We start from the raw sequence: 24,329 nt of genomic DNA on the forward strand, positions 1-24,329 counted from the left end.
TGTTTGTTATTTACGCTGGTCTAATTTTTGTGATAAAGCTTCTAATTAGGTTAGTCATTTAAGGTTAGACTCTCATGTGTTGGGAGTGTTCAGGGCTTTGAGGTAAGGAAACATTTCTTTAAATATTCAGTCATTTTGGGAAACCTGCCTAACCTAATCTAAGAAAAGGGGTGGGAGGTTGGTTCGTCCATATGCTTAACTAGGCAAGGACCATTTCAAGAGCGGAGTTTTCTTGAGCATAGTTGAAACTTCCTGCTTACCCTTACCTTTCAAAAACTTACAGTGGCCTTCTTTTTACTCAACACTTTACAACTGCTTGGATTCTCTTGAGATTTGATAAGTGATGAATCACTGATAATTTTACACACTTAGATTCAATTCCTAATTTTAGGATGTGAAGGTATATTTTTGAATCTCAACCATGTCAATCTCTACCTCTGGTACAAGAGTGAGAACAATTTAAGTATGATAACAAAGGGCAGGCTGTCGTGCTAACATGAAATACAGTTCAGTCCAAAGATGGACATTTTATACATGGGGCAACAGGCTGCAAGGTTAATTTGTGGAACAGACCTGACGTGTGATTTACTCTGAGGCCTGGACCTCTGTTGTGTTGCCTAAAGCATCTGGACAGGAGGTCCTTTCAGATCAGTTTCCATACAATCATTAAAAATGACCTGAAGTAGTGTGTGCAGAGGGGTAGGGGTAGGGGTACGTGGGGAGAGACAAAGGCCAATCTTTGCCCCTGTCCCCAGTGGCTCTCCATACCCAAAGTCCACAGTACACCTCTTTCTGAGGAGCTGCTAATATTGAAAACAACTCCCTGGACTTCCCTGGTGGTTGGTGGCTAAGACTCCATGCTTCCAATGAAGGAATCCTTGGTCAGGGAACTAGATCCCACATGCTGCAACTAAAGATCCTGCATGCTGCAACTAAGACTTGGTAGAGTCAAATGTTAAAACACCAGCTTGGGAATGTCCACTCAAATTATTTCTACAACTTTTGTTGTATCTTGCAATTAGGATATCTGCAACATTTTTGTGATTAGTATTCATAACCAGCCAGTTAGTTACCTGGATGTATTGCTGATAAAAACCCCTTTGTCAGAGGTTTTTGCCCTGCTTGGGCTATCCAGTTCATCTCTTCACCTACCACAGTAGGTAAGAGCCAAAGGGATACATACATAGTGCAGACAATTTTGGAGGTATGAAAACAACTGTTTCACTGAACTTTTCTGAAAGTAATTGACATTTAAAAGCAGTAAAAACATGGGTTTTATTAATCAACTGCAGTCACAATACAATCGTCATAGATTTCCCCTTCTGTATTCATTCCACCGAACACAAAACAGAGCAGTGTGTCAGCCTGGCTTTCTTCATGTGAGTCACCACCTTGAGTCACTCCTTTCTCAGTGGAATCCCCTTTCTCAGCATCACAGTTTACAGTGGCAGAATTTGAATCTTCTTTCTCAGAAGTACACGTCCCAGGCCACGGAATGATACACATGGAATGGTCCAACCGTCCAGCAGGTGCAGAATTATCAAATTTAAGCAAGGTCCAACGCTGCCTTTCTATTTTCGGGTAAAAAAAAAAAAGTCTGTTAAAAAATTTCCAAAAATGTTCAGTGATGTGCTATATCACTTGAGCCCTAAAAGAAACAGGAAAAGTGGGGGGCGGGGGGACCCTAATGGTACTCTTACTGCTTTGATGATGTCATTCCCTGAAAGTCTTATTCCTGAAAGTTTTTATTCCTTTTACTCCTTTGGCGTTAGATGTGGAGTGGCCAAATTGAAAGACCGAAGCATTGTGATAGTTTCAAAGAAGGGTGATACTTGTTTAAAGACCCACAGTGAACATCTGCTCACCTATGTGATACTGGTACATTGTATTCAGGGCTCCTGTGGGAGTCATTCCTCCGAAGACATACAGGTGTTTCCCCACAGCCACAGCTGAGTGGGCAGCACAGCCTGTGGGAGCTGCCCCAGTGGGCCTTAGCTTCTGCCACTTCATGTCACCTGCCAAGAGATGGAAAGCGGGCAAAACCTGGCGTAGACAATGGTTTCAGACTGAACCTGTCAGATGTCTGCAGTTTGCAAACCAATCCCTGAACTTCACTCACTAAAGAGTTCTCAAGATAACAGAGCAAGGTTTGGCGTGCACAAAAATTACTTGGGGCGGAGGGGGGAGCTTGAAATTCTGTCTGGATAGTCCAGAGAGGGAGGGAGGGGGCTCAGTCATCTACAGTTGTAACAAGCATCCCAGGTGATTCTGATGTAGGTGGTCTTCGGATCACACTGAGGAATGTGATCTAAGCTTTGGTGACCATCACCATTAACTCCTTAGGAGCCCAGGAGCAGGTAGGGGTATGTGTGTGTGTGTGTGTGTGTGTGTGTGTCTGTGTGTGTCTGTGTGTGTCTGTGTGTGTGTCTGTGTGTCTGTGTGTGTGTGTCTGTGCGTCTGTGTGTGTGTCTGTGTGTGTGTCTGTGTGTCTGTGTGTGGGTGTGTGTGTGTCTGCGTGCACACAAGTGCACACACATGCATGTCTAAAACTAACAGTTACTTTGCAACTTTGTGAGTGCTGACTAGACACTTCAAAAATCTGGTTTGCTTTATTATCATAGCGGCATAAAATTGCTACTACTCACTTCTGCCTACTTTCTTTCTTCTTGCAGATGAAGAAACAGGATTAGAGAGGGGAAGAAGTCCCGCAGCTAGCAGGTGGCACAGCTGGAACTGCACTCAGGTCTGACTCCCGGATCTGTGTTCTCTACGCTGTAACGTGCTGCCTCCGCACCTACTTCCTACCTATTTCTGCAGATAGTTGCAACTTTTCAGACAAGCATTTAAAGGAGGCAGGACCTCACCGGATTTTAGGTTTTAGAGAATAACCTGGGTAGGAAAGGAGGAAAAATAGCTAGGAAATAGTTCCTCCTACAAGAGAAAAGGACTTTCTTTTTTTAAAATAAGCATTAAAACCCTGTTTGCCTGCCTGCAAGGAATGCTCCTGTGAAGATATTTTCCATCTGTCAGTTCAAGGCAGCGGTCCAGCAACTGGGTTGGAAGGGAAAATCACTGAGTCCAACCAAATATCCTTGCCAATGTGGGAATCCCAGCCAGTGTCAGCCAGCCTCCAATGTCACCAAATCAGAGAACTCACTGTTTGGCAAGGTAGCCTGATACTTGCACAGCAGTTCTCATGCCTTCTGCCCATGGTTCCAATTCCTGTAGTCTGGAGCAATGCAGAATATGTTCATTTGTTTTTTTGTCCACTTTTTCTTTATTTTTGGTTGCACTGTGTGGCAGGCAGGATCTTAGTCCTCCAGCAAGGGGTCATACCTATGCCCCCTGCAGTGAAAGCGTTAAGTCTTAACCACTGGACCACCAGGGAAGTCCCTATCTGTCCACTCTTAATAGATATACGCTGGGCTGGAAGAAGCACAAGCTGGAATCAAGATTGCCGGGAGAAATATCAATAACCTCAGACATGCAGATGTCAGCACCGTTATGGCAGAAAGTGAAGAGGAACTAAAAAGCCTCTTGATGAAAGTGAAAGAGAAGAGTGAAAAAGTTCACTTAAAGCTCAACATTCAGAAAATGAAGATCATGGTATCCCGTCCCATCACTTCATGGGAAATAGATGGGGAAAGAGTGGAAACAGTGTCAGACTTTATATTTTTGGGCTCCAAAATCACTATAGATGGTGACTGCAGCCATGAAATTAAAAGACGCTTACTCCTTGGAAGGAAAGTTATGACCGACCTAGACAGCATATTCAAAAGCAGACACATTACACTGCCAATAAAGGTCCGTCTAGTCAAGGCTATAGTTTTTCCTGTGGTCGTGTATGGATGTGGGAGTTGGACTGTGAAGAAAGCTGAGTGCCAAAGAATTGATGCTTTTGAACTGTGGTGTTGGAGAAGACTCTTGAGAGTCCCTTGGACTGCAAGGAGATCCAACCAGTCCATTATAAAGGAGATCAGCCCTGGGATTTCTTTGGAGGGAATGATGCTAAAGCTGAAACTCCAGTACTTTGGCCACCTCATGCGAAGAGCTGACTCATTGGAAAAGACTCTGATGCTAGGAGGGATTGGGGGCAGGAGGAAAAGGGGACGACAGAGAATGAGATGGCTGGATGGCATCACTGACTCGATGGATATGAGTTTGGGTAAACTCCGGGAGTTGGTGATGGACAGGGAGGCCTGGCGTGCTGCAATTCATGGGGTCGCAAAGAATCGGACACGAATGAGTGACTGAACTGAACTGAACTGAACAGATATACACTCATCATCTGCAACCCGCCAGACATTGTATTCAATGATGGAAATACACTAAGGGAAAAAGAGACAAAGTCCTTGCCCTAAGGGACCTCAGAGTCTGGAAGAATGACCCCAAAAGTGTCCAGGCTCTTGGGACTTTTTTGGGGTCATTCAAACGCTTAAAGACAATACTCATGTTTATCCCTAACTTTCCTTTTCTCATCATTTTTTAACAATTTAGCATGACAGTTCTGATTGTCTACCTTCAGACACACTCTAAAAGTTATCCAGAGAATTAAAGGCTACAACAGAAATCCAGTCCTTCAGGAAGCACAAGACACAATGAATTTTAATGAAAGAGCAGGGTTGTTGGAAGGAAAAGAAAGAATTAATGGATAGGTCTTGGGTTGGCCAGAAAATTCATGATGAATTTTCTGTAAGATCTTACAGAAAAACTTGGAGAGACTTTCCGGTCAACCCAATACATGGCAAACAGGAAAGACGTGCTTTTATTATTATTATTATTCAGGTCACATTTGAGAGAATCTAGCAAAGATTCTACTGGCTGGTTGAGAGCAAGGGTCTAGTCAAAGTATATTTCATTTACTTTTAAGCAGACAAGCAAGCCCCCATGCCCTCTACCCTACTTACTGATATCAATGCAATGGAGATCATCATAGAAATTGTCCCCTGCCAAGCCTCCATGGATGAAGAGCTTTGTCCCTGCTGCCACCATCACGTGACCATGTCGGGGGGATGGAGGTTTTCCCTGTGTCTTTGGTTGTGACCAGGTCAGGGTGTCTGGAAAAACAAATCCCATGACATCAGGTGACAAAGGTATGAAGCAAAAATGTGAGGACTATACCTAAGCCTCACCTCCCAGCAAGTGGAGATGCGCTGAACAGAGAGGGGCCTGGGGGTTATTCACTGCAACTTGCCAGCCCAACCCAGGCCTCCCTCCATCCATAACCTTTACAGCCTTTGCTGGTGCATGTCCAGGACTGGAGAATTCACTACCTAATATGCCTACCCCTTCCACTGGGCATTAAGGAACCACTTTGTGTTTTGAATTTAAAAAATACCTCCCTTAAGTTTCTTTAACCTAGAACTCCCCCAAAATTAAAAAGAATGAGCTTCCTTCTGGGACAGGGCTTCAGAGTATTCTCTTTTTCAAAACACTATCCTTAATTGATTTGCTGGAAGAGTGGGGGGAAAAAAATTGACTACTTTTCAAGTTAGCAGGGCCTCCTGAAGTGGTTGTATAGGATAATGATTAGAATATAGGATTTGGAGTTAAAACTGGGTTATTTCACTGAATAATTACATGGCCTTGCACGTGTTAATTTTCTAAGCTTCCGTTAGTGCAGGTATAAAATGAAGAGAAAGAGAATACCTGGTAATACCTACCTCTCAGGGTTGAAGTGTGGATTAAATGATGATGTATGTAAAGCACAGGTGCAAAGAAAGTACTCAGTACATGAGAGTTATTAATATGAGTACGATCCATTAGGATCTATTAAGAGCAGATACGTTCTACCTGTTGATAACCCTTCATATCTTCAAAGTTGTACATGTATAGAATCGAGGAAAATTAATCACTTCAACATACCAGAAAAGTCTTAAAGGAGTGCTACAAAAATTATCTTAGACAAAAGCCTGACAAACAATTTATCTCTGAATTACCATTTGCGACATGCCTGAAGGTTGTCCACAGAGCCCTCAGTGTTCCAAGAAATACAATTTGAAATAACCTGAGAAAGTTGATGCATATGCATACTTAAGTGGTAAGTATGTTTACCACAGTATTGTTTATATTAATAATAGGGGAGAACCAGAAATAGCCCCTAAGTCCATTAACAGGTGAACGAGTGAGTTATTGCTACAGTCAGAATATTATGTACTCATTAAAAACACTGAGAAAACTTGTGATTACTGGGGAAATGCTTAAGTGAAAAATACAAGACACAACAGCACATCTAGAATTATCTCTACTATTTTTTAAAAAAGGGCCATAACTGCACTGAAATTTTAACAATTTTGAGGTTATAGAATTATATATATATACCCACACACACATATATGCAGGCACATATATATGCACATATATTTTTTCTCTCACAGTTTTATGTATTCAAAGCCAATATTTTTTAAAAACTGCTTTAAAAGAATCAGAGTCCATTTTTTCTGGGAAAATTCATATCATGACATGTATTAATTTTTAATCTAAACTTTAAGTTTTCAATTTTGCTTGTTGCCTTTTTTCAAAAAAGGTTTAAAAACACATGAAAATTATTTTTGTTACATGATATTGGTAAGGCATTATTCATAAATGCACACTACTAAAAGAAAGAAATGTAAATAAACGCTACTTAGACAAAAGATTGGCAAGGAGTCTTATAATATTAAATATTCGTCCCATTTTGACCCAGTGATTCCACTCCTCAGCATCTATTCCACATTAAATGTTGTGTGTGCTGTGCGAAGTCACTTTAGTCATATTCAGCTCTTTGCAACCCTATGGACAGTAGCCCGCCAGGCTCCTCTGTCCACGGGATTCTTCAGGCATGAATACTGGACTGGATTACCATGCCCTCCTTTAGGGGATTCTCCTGACCCAGGGATCAAACCTGCATCTCTTGCATCTCCTGCATTGCCAGGCCTGTTCTCTACCATTAGCACCACCTGGGAAGCCCTAAACATTGTAACACGTACATAAATTAATGTACATATTCACTGTAACACTGTCAGCAAAAAGTCAATCTATAGGAAAATGATGGAATGAATAAAGGATGCCCACAGAAAGATATGCTTTGCAAGGAAATTGTTGGCTTAGGAGAGATCTATGATGTGTGATTAAATGAAGAAATAATACAGTGAAAATTTATTAGGTGTTTCCTATGTGTAATGGCAACCCACTCCAGTGTTCTTGCCTGGAGAATCCCAGGAACGGGGGAGCCTGGTGGGCTGCCGTCTATGGGGTTGCACAGAGTCGGACACGACTGAAGCGACTTAGTAGTAGTAGTATGTGTCAGAACTGCTATACACTGTATCACATTATCATTTAATCTTTCCAATTCTTTGTGTTAGGCACTATTACCATCTCCATTTCATGGCAAACTAAGGCCTAGAAAGATTAAGAAATTAGTCTAAAGTGATACAGAAAGTAGATGTCAGATCTGGTTCCAAGTCCACTTCCTGTGGCTTCAAAGTTTACCCTTTCAACTAAGATCTACCCTTGCATGGATGTGTTTAGTCGCTCAGTTGTGTTTGACTCTTTGTGATGCTATGGACTATAGCCTGCCAGGCTCCTCTGTCCATGGGATTCTCCAGGCAAGAATACTGGAGTGGGTTGCCATTTCTTTATCCAGGGGATCTTCCTGACCCAGGAATCGAACCCAAGTCTCCTGCATTGCAGGTGGATTCTTTACCACTGAGCCATCAGGGAAGCCTGCAATATCTATCCTTAGGCCCACAAAACTAAAAAGCAGAACAGTGTTTATAATTAGTATTTTCACGTGTGTGTTTTAAGTTTTCATATAATTTCAAAGTCCATAGAAAATTCATAGGTGTTCACATATACATGTCCATATGATTTATAAATGCACAGAAAAATCTGGAAGTTAGACTATTAGGAATAGCTAACAGTATTTACCTCTGTCTGGGCAGTGGGAAGAAAAGGCCTAAGCAGAAACTTTTTTCTTTTCTGCTTGATAAACTATATTGTCTACATTTTTTAAATTGATCAGTTATTCCTCTTTAAATGCAATTTTAGCTATGGGTAGAAGATATCAGCTAAGAGATAGACTGAAGAAGTCTAGAATTGAGACCCACAGCCAGGTTGTCATTTTCTAATCTGTTTCCTGCATCAGGTAAGCTGCAGACCAGGGCAGCCCTGACCAAGTAAGAGGCGGCCACAGGGATCTCCCACCCCATTCATACTTGCATCAAACACATGAAGCTGCACATCCTGCACGGGCTGGGCACCTCTCTCTCCGCCCCCAAAGACATACAGCTGGTCTCCAATGGCTGCCGATGACGCGTGGAATGTTCTTGGGGATGGCGGTGGGCCGGTCACCTCTGGGGTAGTCCAAGTCCTGGTATCTGGTCCAGAGAGAAGGTAGGCATCTAAATCCCCAGGCTGAGGGCCTCAGACATTGACTCTGAGGCTGGGTAGGGTCACTTGGCAAACCCCAATCCCCAAGAGGGACAGGGTAGGTCTAGGCAGGGATCTCCTGCCATCAAATTCAAGGAGGGGTAGGGGACAATACTCAGAATGTGTCCAGATAGACCTGAATTCCCACGAGTGAAAAGCCACAGGTACAATTAAGAAGGAGGACAATTTGTTTTTGGAAGCTTTAAACATCCTTTCTGCACCCTATTCCCCTTTGCTGACTATCCTGCCCTGTGCTCACCCAGAGGAGCCCAACATTGAGCAAACTCATTCCCACTGGATGCAAGAAAGGAGACATGCCAAGTTCCTCAGGATATGCGGCCATTAAAAAAAGTGCACAATATCATTACAGTCTTAGTAGTAGTAGTAGTAGTCGTAAGTAGTAGTAATTTTCCCTACTAAACACCATGTGCCAAATAAATATTTCTTCCCTCATTTTACAGATAAGGAATTGAAGCAGAGATAGATTAGGCCACTTATTTAAGATGCCATGACCAGTAAATGGCTGAGTTGGGATTCAAATTCCATTTCAACATCAGTTCAGTTCAGTTCAGTCACTCAGTCGTGTCCAACTTTTTGTGACCCACGAATCGTAGCACGCCAGGTCTCCCTGTCCATCACCAACTCCCAGAGTTCACCCAAACTCATGTCCACCGAGTCAGTGATGCCATCCAGCCATCTCATCCTCTGTCATCCCCTTCTCCTCCTGCCCCCAATCCCTCCTAGCATCAGAGTCTTTTCCAGTGAGTCAACTCTTCGGATGAGGTGGCCAGAGTACTGGAGTTTCAGCTTTAGCATCATTCCCTCCAAAGAAATCCCAGGGCTGATCTCCTTTAGAATGGACTGGTTGGATCTCCTTGCAGTCCAAGGGACTCTCAAGAGTCTTCTCCAATACCACAGTTCAAAAGCATCAATTCTTTGGCGCTCAGCTTTCTTCACAGTCCAACTCTCACATCCATACATGACCACTGGAAAAACCATAGCCTTGACTAGATGGACCTTTGTTGGCAGTGTAATGTGTCTGCTTTTGAATATGCTGTCTAGGTTGGTCATAACTTTTCTTCGAAGGAGTAAGCGTCTTTTAATTTCATGGCTGCAATCACCGTCTGCAGTGATTTTGGAGCCCCCAAAAATAAAGTCTGACACTGTTTCCACTGTTTCCCCATCTATTTGCCATGAAGTGATGGGACCAGATGCCATGATCTTCATTTTCTGAATGTTGAGCTTTAAGTCAACTTTTTCATCCTCCTCTTTCACTTTCATCAAGAGGCTTTTTAGTTCCTCTTCACTTTCTGCCATAAGGGTGGTGTCATCTGCATATCTGAGGTTATTGATATTTCTCCCGGCAATCTTGATTCCAGCTTGTGCTTCTTCCAGCCCAGCATTTCTCATGATGTACTCTGCATATAAGTTAAATAAGCAGGGTGACGATATACAGCCTTGACGTATTCCTTTTCCTATTTGGAACCAGTCTGTTGGTCCATGTCCAGTTCTAACTGTTGCTTCCTGACCTGCATATAGGTTTCTCAAGAGGCAGGTCAGGTGGTCTGGTATTCCCATCTCTTTCAGAATTTTCCACAGTTTATTGTGATCCACACAGTCAAAGGCTTTGGCATAGTCAATAAAGGAGAAATTGATGTTTTTCTGGAACTCTCTTGCTTGTTCGATGATCCAGCGGATGTTGGCAATTTGATCTCTGGTTCCTCTGCCTTTACTAAAACCAGCTTGAACATCTGGAAGTTCATGGTTCACGTATTGCTGAAGCCTGCCTTGGAGAATTTTGAGCATTACTTTACTAGCATGTGAGCTGAGTGCAATTGTGCAGTAGTTTGAGCATTCTTCAGCATTGCCTTTCTTTGGGATTGGAATGAAAACTGGCCTTTTCTAGTCCTGTGGCCACTGCTGAGTTTTCCAAATGTGCTGGCATATTGAGTGCAGCACTTTCACAGCATCATCTTTCAGGGTTTGAAATAGCTCCACTGGAATTCCATCACCTCCACTAGCTTTGTTTGTAGTGATGCTTTCTAAGGCCTTCACACTGACTTCACATCCTGGGATGTCCGGCCCTAGGTGAGTGATCACACCATCGTGATTATCTTCAAGGTCTATGTATATTCCATTCTTCTGACTTGAGAATGAAGTTCTACCACCTGGGTGGGTGAACAGAAGCTCATTTTTTTTCAAAAGGAAGCACACATTTTACAGAAACACAAGCAGTAACTGAGCACCTTCCGTGGGCAGAATCATTGCCCTAAGCACCCCACCATCTCCATTATCCTCAGGCAATCCTGGGAGCAGGTGGAAAGTATCCCCACTTGGCAGATGAGGGAACTGAAGCTCAGAAAGTTTAAATCCTTTCCCCCAGGTTACAGTGTTGATGAGCAGTAGGGCAGAGCTCTGAACACAGATCTGCCAAAACTCCTATAGTCATTCCACTACTTCTTTCTTTCTTCCTTCCTTCCTTTCTGCCATGCTGCATGGCTTGTGGGATTTTAGTTTCCCAACCAAGCATTAAACCCGAGCCCATGGCAATGAAAACTCCAAGTCTTAACCACTGGACCATCAGGGAATTCCCAGGAATTATATCTTGACTGGGAAATTCTGTGTCTTGTGTAAAGGTCTTCATTCAATATACAAAGTGGTGCATGAAGCATTTGTAGTATATGTGGGACTCAAAACATGAACCCGGAGACCAAACAAGTCTCAGCCTATATCCAAAGGATAATGGGGACTTCCCTGATAGTCCAGTGATTAAGACTCCTGGTCGATCCTTGGTTGGTGAACTAATATCCGACAAAAGTCATAGCCAAAAAGAAACAAACAACAAAACCTAAAAACTGAAATAACAAAGCATAATGTAATTGCCCTACAGATCTTGGGGAGCTTTTAGATCTTAGGAGGAGTTAGAAAGCATACAACCTTCAGAATAAGAAAAAACAAACCAAAACAAAACAGAGGAATTATGGTACTGTCACAAAACTGAGCTTGTGTGGCTGCCAAGTCAAATGCTAGCACAAATAATCAGAAAGGAGTCCTAAGACTGAGGAACTTGCCTTAGTAACACAAGAAATTAATGATTCACTTACATCATTCACATTTCTTGGTCATGGTGTCAAACTATACTTTCTAGGACAGGAAAGGATCTGGTGGAAAGTCAATTTCTTTGACAGAAGCTTTCCAAATTCTCACTGTATTTTATTTAAAATAGATGCCATCACTGAAAAATTGAGAGGTCAGGGTTCTGGAATTGATTTCCATCTGTCAAACCATAGCTACATCAACCACAACAATTACTGAATGTTAACTATGAGCCAGACGTGAGTTAATTCTTGCCAAACCTAACAAGATAGAAATTATTACTGTCCCAGAATAACAAAGACCAACTGTTGTACAAGTAAACCTATCGTTGACAAGTAAACCTAACCAGGCAAGAGCTGACTGTTACATGAAAACAAACTGCATATTTAAACAATTAGATACAATCGTTTGTTTTTTTTACTTGCCCATCAAATTAGCAGTGCTTAAAAATGATAAATTCAGTGCCAGTCAGGAGTGAAACAAGAACTATTAAACACAATTGGAGAGAGGATAAGTTGAAAAAAATCCTTCTGGAGATGGAGTTCCCTGGTGGTCTAATGGTTAGGATTCTGAGCTTTCACTCTCTGGGCCTGGGTTCAATCCTGGGTCAGGGGATTGAGATTGCACAAACTGTGCAATGTGGCCAAAAAGGAAAATTAAAAAAAGTCTTCCTGGAGAACAATTTGATAGCATGTACTAAAAGCCTTAAAGTAAAAGAAAAAAAAGCTTAAGTCCAGGGTTTTATCTAGTTCTTTTATTTCTGGGCATGAATTCTAAGGCAATAATTTGAAATACATTTTCAATGACTTCTGAACAAAGATATTCACTACTTTGTTATTTATAATGATAAAAATCTGAAGACAACCTACATGTTAAAAAAAACAGAGGAATTATGGTATTATCATAAAATTGAGTGTTATACAGCCATTAAAAATGATTTTAGCAAAGCTTTGTTGATAGGGAATGATTTCTGTGCTAATTATGAAATTAAAAAGACACAACAGTGTAATGGTGAAATACAAAGATCTCAGGTTTACAAAAATGCAGAGAAAAGACAGAAAGGAAGTACACAGAACTGTTATTAATAGCCTTAATATCATAGGATTGTGGATGGCTTTTGTCCATTTATTTACACTTTTTAGATGTTTTTCAATGCATATTGAAAAATTTACATAGAACAAAACAACAGAAAAGTGTTTCTAACTGACAGAAAGTCAGGTCCACCCCCATGGGTGGTTCAGCAACATCCTTGCAGCAGTGATGTCCCCAAACTGCTTCCTCTGTGACAAAACTGCCAGTGAGACGAGTCAGGAACTTTGTACTTTTTGGCTAAAAGAAACATACTAAGAGGATCTCGATCAGGGTTTCTTAACTGTGACACTATTGACATTCTAGACCGGATAATTCTTTACTGTGAGAGGCTGCCCTATGCATTATAGCAGGGTCCTCAACCTCCAGGATCTAATGCCTGATGATCTGAGGGGGAGCCGATGTAATAATAATAGACATAAGGTGATAATAAATGTAATGAGTTTGAATCATCCCCAAACCATGACCCCACCCCGCTCCCACCCCTGTCCATGGAAAATTTGTCTTCCACGAAACTGGTCCCTGGTGCCAAAAAGGTTGGGGATCACTGCATTACAGGATTTATGGTAGCATCTCTGGCCTCCACCCATTAGATGCCCTGCCCCAAGGTGCAACATGCCAACTGTCCCCTGGGGGGCACAATCACCCCCATTTGAGACCTCTGATAGAGGTGACTTGGATTCTAGCCTGCTCAAGGCTCTGATTCCCTGATGACTTGAGGAAAGTCACTCCCCATCGCTAGACCAGGTTGCCCACTTGGCATAAACTGTTTTCTGAAGTCTCTTTCAGCTTTGACTTTTCAGAAGTTGATAATTTGTGCAACTTAGGAGGAAAACGAAATATCCTTTATGATTTTCAGATTCTATTAGAAGTGGAAATGTCTATTTTTCTATGAGGTTAGCTAAGGTTAAATGGATTAATCAGTAAAATCCAAATGGGACTTCGGTACAGGAATTGAAATTGGATTTACTTATTCATTTTGGTAAATAAAATAACCATCAGCTACTTACCAGGATTCAGAACTTGCAGGCAGTTTCGATTTCCTGACTGGTTGGCCCCTCCAAACACCCAGATGCTGTGAGGTGTGCAGGAGGGAGTGAAGCTGGTGTGCTCGTACCGGGGCAGGAGGCCCTCTGAGGTGGCTAAATCCCACTGGTGTGTTCCTAGAAAACATTTTATCCAGTTCCTAGATTGGGGCTGCCAGTGGTTGATAGTGGCTGACAAACTTGGGGGAGGGTGAAAAAGGAAAAAGGGGTTAAAAGTATAAGTGAACAACCAGCAGATCACTTAAAGAGACTGTGGTCAACCTCCAGAACATTCTACATCGGACATTTTGGGGGCTATCAGCCTGTCCATAAACCCTCTTCTATGGGACCTGCCCTACCTCCCCATCCCAGGGATAGATCCCAGGAGACTGGGTTATACTACACCTTGACTTCCTAGCTTTAGCTGATAGGGTCAAAGGTAGTCATCGGACCCAAGATGAGCCCATCAGAGCCTCTCCCCCAAGAATTTGGAATTCAAATAGATTTCTGGGTTTGGGTGCCCATCTTCTACCACATGTGGAGAAGCAGAGAAAGCCACAGTGTGGGGAAGAGAAGAATGAAACATCTACATCAAGGAGCAGATCCCCCCAGAGACTCCCCTGGTGTCCAATGACTGGGACTCTGAGCTCCCAAAGCAGGAGGCCTGGGTTCGATCCCTGGTTGGGGAGCTAGATCCTACATGCCACAGCTAAGAATGCGCATGCCTCAACTAAGACCCGGTTCAATCAAATTGAAAAACAAACAAACATATTTCCCCCATCTTCCTGCAGAGAGTAAGGGAGAAAACAGGCAGTTTTTGACAGCTTTCTAAGTCCTGCCTCCGCTCTCTCCTGAGGCTAGGCCAAATTCCCTCCCCAGGGATTCTCTCTCTCTTGGGTTTTTAATTTTTTTTTTGGTTGGTGAAGAGAGTTTTTATTACCTCTAGGTAAAGGACTTCTGGCTAAAACAATTCCACAGACTATTAATACCTGACTTCTTAGTGATTTTAATTAGTAAACCACTCACATAGGGCCTTCACAGGTATTGTCTTGTTAGATCATTACAAGTGCCAAGTGAAGTGAGTTATTATGGGACACTGAACCCCAGATGCTTTAGGTGGTTTAGCCAGAGTCACAAAAGTAGTAACAAGTCGCAACAGAATTATAACTGTACTAGATGGTAAACTTCTTGAGAGATGAAAGAGATTTAATTTACCTTTGAAATCCTAGTACACTGTGTAGAAATTCAAATCCCTACAGAGGGTTGGAAGAAATTGTGGCGAATGAGAGCCCCACTGATAGGTGGCAGGTCAGTTGCAAAAAATTGTCACCATGCAGACATCCAGGCCTATTGATGTCAGATCTTCCAAGACTAAGACAGAGGCCAAACAACTTCAAGTTTTACAAGTAGACTCCTGCACATGTGGTTGATATACAACTAAGATCAAAACAATAACAGCCATGTTACATGAACCTAATACAACACGTTAACAACACATTTTGAACTGTGGTTCTGAAGAAGACTCTTGACAGTCCCTTGGATAGCAAGGAGATCAAACCAGTCAATCCTAAAGGAAATCAACCCTGAATATTCATTAGAAGGACTGATGCTGAAGCTGAAGCTCCAGTACTTTGGTCCCAAAGAGCTGACTCACTGGAAAAGACCCTAATGCTGGGAAAGACTGAGGGCAGGAAGAGAAGGAGATGACAGAGGATGAGATGGTTGGACAGCATCATCAACTCAACAGACATGAGACTTAACAAACTCTGGGAGATAGTGAAGGAGAGGGAAGCCTGGTGTGCTGCAGTCCATGGGGTCACAAACAGTCGGAGACAACTTAGCAACTGAACGACAACACACCAGTTTTCGTTTGCCATTATGTATTGTAGTACATAGTAGCCACTCGTTAGTTCATTCATTCATCCAAACACTTCTAAAGCACCTACTCTGTGCCGGGTGCTATGATAATGGCTGGGGATGCAATGAGAAGTAGTATAACCACGTTGAGAGTTCTCTGATGGCCTAGAGGTTAGGATTCGACGCTTTCACTGCTGTGAGCCAGGTTCAATAAGCTGCATGGCAGGGCAAAAAAAAAGAAAAAAATATATATTTATAACCATGTTCTCTGTTTCCAAGGAGCTTATACTTTGGTAGGGAAGATAAGAAAACAACCCCATGTGAACAGGGTTGTGAAGAGAGATAAAGATGGGAAAGTACAGGATGCTATGGAAACACAGAGAGTGACTGTGTCATTGTCATTTACGTTAGGAAATATATATTTGGCCTTCATCTGTTCTAGGCAAAGAGCTCTGAAAACCTTTGTGATGACCTAAGTAATAAGACTGGTAAGTGTCTTCTGTTATTAATAACAAACCCCCTGTTAACCACACCTGAGTTTATGGGGTTTTTTTGGCCACACCATGAGGCATGTGAAATCTTATTTCTCGTACCACAGATCCAACCCACTCCCCCTACACTGGAAGTACAAAGTCTTAACCACTGGATCACCAGGGAAGTCCCTGAGTTTATGTTAATAATGTGACTTTTGGAAAGCCCCTAAAGATGGGGGCTGGTTGCCAGGGGAAGAAAACGTGAGACTACAAGGTTGAATTTTCAGCCGCAGACAACCCCAAACCCAGCTCTGAGGAGAGGAGAGAGATGGAGGTTGACAATCACCAATGGCCATAATGTAATCAATTTCTCCTCCAGAAAAAAGGCAGGGTTCAGAGAGTTTCCTGGTTGGTGAATACATGGAAGTGTTAAGGTAAGGTACCTGGATGGGGCACAGGAGTGCCCTTCCCCACATACTTTGCTCTAAGCATCTCTTCTGTCTGGCTGTTTTCCTGAGCTTGATGGCCTCTTGAGGAAATTAACCGGAAATTAATGGAAGCTGAGGAGGGTGTCAGGGGACCCTCCCATTTAAAGGGGTTGGTCAGAACCACCGGTGGCCTTGTGATTGGCATCTGAAGGGGAGCAGGGAGAGTCTTGTGGGTCTGAGCCCTTCACCTGTGGGCTTGGAGTCTAACTCCAGGTAGAAGTGAGCTGAGTCGTAGGACATCCAGCTGGTCTTGCAGAATTATCTGCTGTGGGGAAAAAATCCCCACACATTTGTCAGTCAGCAGGGAAGTACTGAAGATGTGTCAAGAGGCGGCACAGGAATAGAGACGAAATACAGAACAGTCGCCCCTTTTCAGTGGCAGTACCTAAACTAGTCCAGATGTACCAGGGCAAGCTTCCTAATGAAGTGACTTTTCTTTTATTCATTTTTGTTTATGGAAAGTAGTCAGATGACAAGGAAAAGTCTTCCAAGCAGATGAAACAACATATGCAAAGGCTTGGAGACCAAAAGAGCTCAAGGAACCAAAGGATATTCAGTGGAGCAAATGTGGGTATGTGGGTTTCAGAGGGCCAGGAGATGAAGTTGGGGAAGGCTTGAAACTGGGGAGTGACATAATCATACTTATATTTTATAAAATACTCACCTGAGTATCGAAAATGCACAGTACAGGGGGTAAGTTTGGAAGCAGGCAGATCAGTAAGAACACTGTTTCAAGAGTGTAGCTGAGAGATACTGTGGCTTGGACCACAGTAGTAGCAATGCAAATGGAAAGACATGGATGAAAATAGAGACATTTAGGATTTGGTGATGTGGATGTAAGAGGTGAAGGAATCAGTGTCTGCTAGAGAAACATCTGATAAATGAGTGGCTGGCTGTCCAGGGCTCCAAATGGACTCTTTTCCCCAAATCAAGGGGGGCTTAGTTTGGTGGATATATTCCTGGAGTCTGTTGAGTCTTTAGGGACTTCTCAGTGATGTTTAGTGAACTAAAATGGACTGGAATGGGTGAATTCAACTCAGATGACCATTATATCTACTACTGTGGGCAAGAATTCCTTAAAAGCAATGGAGAAGCCCTCATAGTCAACAAAAGAGTCCGAAATGCAGTACTTGGATGTAATCTCAAAAACAACACAATCATCTCTGTTCATTTTCAAGGCAAACCTATTCAATATCACAGTAAGCCAAGTCTATGCCCCAACCAGTAATGCCGAAGAAGCTGATGTTATATGGTTTTATGAAGATCTACAAGACCTTCCAGAACTAACACCCAAAAAAGATGTCCTTTTCATTACAGGGGACTGGAATGCAAAAGTAGGAAGTCAAGAGATACATGGAGTAACAGGTAAATTTGGCCTTGGAGTACAAAATGAAGGAGGGCAAAGGCTAACAGAGTTCTGCCAAGAGAACACACTGGTCATAGCAAACACTCTCTTCCAACAACACAAGAGAAGACTCTACACATGGACATCACCAGATGGTCAACACCGAAATCAGACTGATTATATTCTTTGCAGCCAAAGATGGAGAAGCTCTATACAGTCAGCAAAAACAAGACCAGGAGCTGACTGTGGCTCAGATCATGAACTCCTTATTACCAAATTCAGACTTAAATTGAAGAAAGTGGGGAAAACTGCTAGACCATTCAAGTATGACCTAAATCAAATCCCTTATGATTATATAGTGGAAGTGAGAAATAGATTCAGGGGATTAGATCTGACAGAAAGAGTGCCTGAAGAACTGTGGACAGGGATTCATGACACTGTATAGGAGGCAGTGATCAAGACCATCCCCAAGAAAAAGAAATGCAAAAAGGTAAAATGGTTGTCTGAGGAGGCCTTACCAATAGCTGAGAAAAGAAGAGAAGATAAGGCAAAGGAGAAAAGGAAAGAGACACCCATCTGAATGCAGAGTTCGAAAGAATAGCGAGGAGAAATAAGAAAGCCTTCCTCAGCTATCAATGCAAAGAAATAGAGGAAAACAATAGGATGAGAAAGACTAGAGATCTCTTCAAGAAAATCAGAGATACCAAGGGAACATTCCATGTAAAGATGGGTACAATAAAGGACAGAAATGGTATGGATCTAACAGAGGCAGAAGATATTAAGAAAAGTTGGCAACAATATACAGAAGAACTATACAAAAAAGATCTTCATGACCCAAATAACCATGATGGTGTGATCACTCATCTAGAGCCAGACAAACTGGAATGTGACATAAAGTGGATCTTAGGAAGCATCACTATGAACAAAGCCAGTGGATGGAGGTGATGGAATTCCAGCTGAGCTATTTCAAATCCTGGAAGATGATGCTGTGAAAGTGATGCACTCAACATGCCAGCAAATTTGGAAAACTCGGCAGTGGCCACAGGACTGGAAAAGGTCAGTTTTCATCCCAATTCCAAAAAAAAGGCAATGCCAAAGAATGCTCAAACTACCGCACAATTGCACTCATCTCACACACTAGTAAAGTAATGCTCAAAATTCTCCAAGCCAGGCTTCAACAGTATGTGAACCCTGAACTTCCAGATGTTCAAGCTGGATTTCAGAAAAGGCAGAGGAACCAGAGATCAAATTGCCAACATCCGCTGGATCATGGAAAAAGCAAGAGAGTTCCAGAAAAACATCTACTTCATCTTTATTGACTATACCAAAGCCTTTGACTGTGTGGATCACAATAAACTGTGGAAAATTCTGAAAGAGATGGGAATACCAGACCACCTGACCTGCCTCTTGAGAAATCTGTATGCTGGTCAAGAAGGAACAGTTAGAACTGGACACGGAATAACAGACTGGTTTCAAATAGGGAAAGGAATATGTCAAGGCTGTATACTATCACACTGATTATTTAACTTACATGCAGAGTATATCATGCAAAATGCCGGGCGGGATGAAGCACAAGCTGGATTCAAGATTGCCTAGAGAAATATCAATAACCTTGGATATGCAGATGAAACCACCCTTATGGCAGAAAGCAAAGAAGAATTAAAGAGCCTCTTAATGAAAGTGAAACAGGAGAGTCAAAAAGCTGGCTTAAAACTCAGCATTAAAAAATGACGATCATGGCATCTGGTCCCATCACTTCATGGCAGATAGATGGGGAAACAATGGAAACAGTGAGAGACTTTATTTTGGGGGGCTCCAAAATCACTGCAGATGGTGACTGCAGCCATGAAATTAAAAGATGCTTGCACCTTGGAAGAAAAGCTATGGCCAACCTAGGCAGGATACTAAAACGCAGAAACATTACTTTGCCAGCAAAGGTCTGTCTAGTTAAAGCTATGATTTTTCCAGTAGTCATGTATGGACGTCAGAGTTGGACTATAAGGAAAGCTGAGTGCCGAAGAATTGATGCTTTTGAATTGTGGTGTTGGAGAAGACTCTTGAGAGTCCCTTGAATTTCAAGGAGATCAAACCAGTCAATCCTAAAGGAAATCAGTCCTGAATATTCACTGGAAGGACTGATGCTGAAGCTGAAACTCCAATACTTTGGCTACCTGATGCAAATAACTGACTCATTTGAAAAGACCTTGATGCTGGGAAAGATTGAAGATAGGAGGAGAAGGGGACGACAGAGGATGAGATAGTTGGATGGCATCACCAACTTGATAGACATGAGTTTAAGTAAGCTCCAGGAGCTCACACACAGCAATTTCCCACTGGTTACTTATTTTATATATGGTAATGTATATGTTTGAACTAATATTCTTAGGAATGATCATGGCCAGCAGCACAAAGCCCTGCTCTCTAGCCAAAGGGCACTTGCTCTGTAGCTTCTGGTCTCTTTTTTTTTTTTTTAAACCATGCCACATGGCAAGGTATCCTTGTTCTCCAACCAGGGATCAAATACATGTTCCCTACAGTGGAAACTTGGAGTCCCAACCACTGGACCACCAGGGAGTCCCCTTCACTGTTGGTCTTACCTAGATCTATGGTGTGCACATCTGAGAAGCTTCTGTTTGGATCTGCTCCCCCAACAATAAAGACCTTCCCTCTCTCGGCATCACCAACAGGGGGTAAATATGAGCAGCTGTGACCCACCCGTGCACAGGGGCTGTCTCCAACCAGGGTCAGGGTGTACCTGCCAAAGGGAAGATATATTCAGGAGGCCTGAACAGAGAATAAATGCAGCAGTGTGTTCTTTGCACTCCTCATGGAACAGTCACCAGAGAGAAGGGTCTTATACACACACAGACTTTTAAAATAATGCCCAGCAAAGCAGCATTTTTGTGATTAATAACAGTACCTTCCCTTTGCACATAACCTTTGATTTTTAAATTCTGTCCCTACTTCATCTCACATTAACCTCCTGGGGATGCTTTTGACTAGTAATTGTCCCCATGTGGTAGAGGCAGAAACTGATACACAGATATGTTCAATGGTATGTCCTGGCACAAGATGGTACTTATGAGCATGGCTTGCCCATTCAGACAGACCTAGCGCAAGTCCTAGTTCCCATGCTTTCTCCAGGTATGCCCTTTTAGAAGTCACTTTAGTTTCCTTATTTGTAAAATGAAGACAGCAATAATTAAACCTGTGAAGAATGAGATGCACTCTTACACGGCAGGGAAGGACTCAGTAAATGATAGCCGAGCTTTATGTATAATCACGTGAGAACCAACAGCACCAAAGCTCCCACCACTAGCCAGTGATGCTTCCCTCTGCCAAGTAATATTCTCCATCCTTCATTGAATTTTAAGAGCTTTTCCAGATTACTCATAAAGCTTGACCTGATGGAAGCCAAAGCTAGCTCTCTGAAAAATCAAATATAGGATCCATTTATTCCACTCTGTAAAGTTATTCTGAATGCTGACACTTCAACCTTTCTGGTTGGAAAAGAAAATTCTGTAGCTGTTTTTCTGGCATGTGGGACTCTTGGCTCTCCCCTCCTTCTCGTGCCTTTCTCCTGGCCTGGCTTCCCCACACTCATTCCTTTTGGTTCTCTATCCACCTGTCTGGCTGCACTTTCTGTTTCCTTCTCTGACTCCTTTCCCTCCAGCTTTCTTCCAACCCCCATGGATTCTCTTTGTCTTAGTCTAGGTTTGCTTATCTGATCAATTCTATATGTACTGATGGCTTCAATTACCATCTATCTACATGTTCATCAGTGATTTCAAAATCTGTTTCTTTTCCAGATCTCTCTTTTGATGTCCAGATTCACGTATCACATTACTGCCCGAATGACTGCTAACCATGTACCATGCCTACTGCTAACTTCGCTACAACCCTGGTTTCACTCAACTTGCACAAAACACCTTTGAGGACAGTACTGTTATCATCTGAGTTTTACAGCTATGGACCTGAGGCTTAGAAAGGTTAAATAATTTATTCAAGGGCACACAGTTCTCCAGCTACATGGTGAATAAGACAAAAGAAGTCCCTGCTTCATAGCCCTGCCAGACTAGTTGGGAAGAAAAACACTAAACAGATAATTTCACAAATAACTACTTCATTTCTGTGCTATAAAGGATAACTGGATATACAGTATAAGAACATACCACAGGGGGTCCCTACTCTGTAAGAAGAGCTGGGTGGGCACAGGGGTGGGCACAGGGGTGGGCACAGAAGACTTCCTAAAAGCCCCATTTAAACTGAGATCTGAAGTATGATAAGTTATTAATAGCTGGGCAAAGAAAGGGACAAAAGATGGGGGGAAAGGGTGATCCAGGTAGAGGGACCGGCCGGTTCAGTTCCTCAGTGGAACAGTGCAAACCACGTTAAAGGAAGAGAAAGAGAACAAGGTGTGAGCAGGGGGTCGTAAAGTTGGAAAGGTAGGTAGGGACAGATTATGCAGGGCCCAGTGGGTCATTTTATGGACTCTGGTTTCTATCCTAAGACCAACACAGAGGAACAAAAGGCTTTTACTCCAGAGAATACCATGACCAGATTTATGATGGGTAGAGGGCAAAAGTGGACATGGAGAAGGCCGATCAAAGGATCTCCTCCAAGGTCCTGCAGAAGCACTACCTCCTCTCTACAGCCCTCTGTGAACCTTGCTTCAGCACTGATCACTTTTCATCACCAGCATCAGGTTGGTCCGCAGCCCCCCCACCCCCCACACTGAGACTATTCATTCACCTTTGTACCTTCAGCACCTACAGTGTAACTGCCCAGGTCAGGCCAGTGTTAGCTGTTGAATGAAGGGTGGGCTGAACAAGCACTCAAGAAACAGTGAAGCCAGTTTAATCGAATTCCCTGAAAACCTTAAAAAATGAGTCACAGCTTGGGGGAAGACACAGTGCTGGAGCTGAGGATGCCAGATGGCCAGTGTCTTACTCGTCTTGGTAAATGGATTCTAATAAAATCAACATCTGCTCTGTGATAATTATTGCCCCACTACCTTTCCTCCGAAGACCTCGGACACTTTGAGTCTAATTACCAGAAACTGCAGACAGATTGATCTCTACCCTTTTTCATAGATGATCAAATATGTTAGTAAACTACTTATAAATGAAACAAAAACTCATGTGTTTCTCTGTCTGAATCCTTCCTTACAGACCATGTTTCTTTCCTGGGCTTGTCTCCAGGCTCCAAGACTGGCAGCTGCTTCATGATGTCCTATGCATAAGACAGAAAGGCACTCTTTAGACATTGACTACTATCTTCTACCTAACACACAGAGATTACTTCCCATTTAAAAAAAAATTCCTGTTGATATACCCATTTCTAGGGCCTGATCTGAATAAGTACTACCAACCTTTTGATAAAAACTTACATTTGGGAGGCAACAATAACACAATTTTCTTAATCCAATTACAGAATGTTTTTTGCTTGAAGTTTTCTGTGTCTGTGGTTTTCATGGGGAAAGGGCATATATCAAAATAATTTTGGAGGTCATAAGGTATTTATATTTATCAAAAGATAAAACACTTTAAAAAGCTGAGAAATACCAAACTCTAGGATAACTCTTGGGCAAGAATGACATTCAAAGCCTTCTGGTCTCAACCTCCTTTTCAGGAGCTCAACTCTAAATTTCTTGCTCTATTGAGCTGTTCTTACTACATTTGTTCCTTTGAAATGCCAAGCCCTTTCATAACTTGCAACTTATGCTGCTTCCCTTACCTGAAATGTCTCTTCCCTTCTGGTCAACTAGTAAACTCCTAGTTAACCCCCAAAGTCCAGTTCAACTGTCCCATCCTTAGTGAAACCTTCCCTTATTTGTTGTTTTCCTCTGACATTCTCAAGTTATTCTCCATCCAAAGGTAAGCTACCGTAATTGCAGAATCACCCTGAATGTAATTATCTATTTAAAAGTCTCTAGACTAGATTCTAGACTAAATTCCAAGGGAGCTGGGCCTCTCCGATGCATTCAGAGAACCAACTAGTGCCCGGTATAGGGCAGAAGTGAGGGGTGAGTGAATGATGAAAGAAAGTAAGATAACATTTCCGGGAGGTGAATGGATAAATCCAACCTTCAGCCTAAGCCACTAACTGCTGTTCCCAAAGCCCAAAGCTCAGTGGGGTAAACTTCACCTGGCCCGGGACCTCCCGCAGCAGCCCCTGCCAGTCCCATCCCCCAGTCCCATCCCCGCGTGGCAGCGATCAGCGATAGGAGACAGGGTCAGGAGAGAACCGGCTGGTTCCAGTCCGTCAGTGTGGCTGGGCCGGAGCCTGAGGATGTCTACCCGGCGTTTACTACCCGGCCTAGCTCCATTCCCCTAAAAGATGCAGCCGCCCCCGCCCAGAATCGCTTGAAACCGGGGTCCCAGAGCACCCCGACCCAGCTCCGGACTGCATTACCTGCGGCGGTTTAGGCCAGTCCCGGGCCGTGGCTCCGCCCCAGTGGGGGCGGGTCTTAGACCTTCGCCCCTCCTCCAGACCCCGGAAGAGCGCGGCGGCCAACCGCTCCCAGCCTGTAGGGGTGGCTCCCCGG

At 42.9% G+C, this 24,329-nt stretch overlaps 1 protein-coding gene across 1 annotated transcript; it reads right to left on the minus strand.

Moving 5' to 3' along the window:
• Positions 1-1,278: 1,278 nt before the first annotated feature.
• On the minus strand, positions 1,279-23,231 carry RABEPK (Rab9 effector protein with kelch motifs). Its single transcript, XM_068983410.1, has 8 exons — positions 23,172-23,231; positions 22,956-23,014; positions 20,380-20,537; positions 13,605-13,757; positions 8,196-8,357; positions 4,908-5,057; positions 1,866-2,015; positions 1,279-1,571 (listed from the first exon to the last, which is right to left on the minus strand). The coding sequence occupies exons 2-8, from the start codon at positions 23,006-23,008 to the stop codon at positions 1,279-1,281; spliced, it is 1,119 nt and encodes a 372-aa protein (XP_068839511.1). The 5' UTR covers positions 23,009-23,014; positions 23,172-23,231.
• Positions 23,232-24,329: the final 1,098 nt, after the last annotated feature.

The sequence above is a fragment of the Capricornis sumatraensis genome, chromosome 1 (assembly GCF_032405125.1).
Source record: "Capricornis sumatraensis isolate serow.1 chromosome 1, serow.2, whole genome shotgun sequence".
In the NCBI taxonomy this organism is placed as follows: domain Eukaryota; kingdom Metazoa; phylum Chordata; class Mammalia; order Artiodactyla; family Bovidae; genus Capricornis; species Capricornis sumatraensis.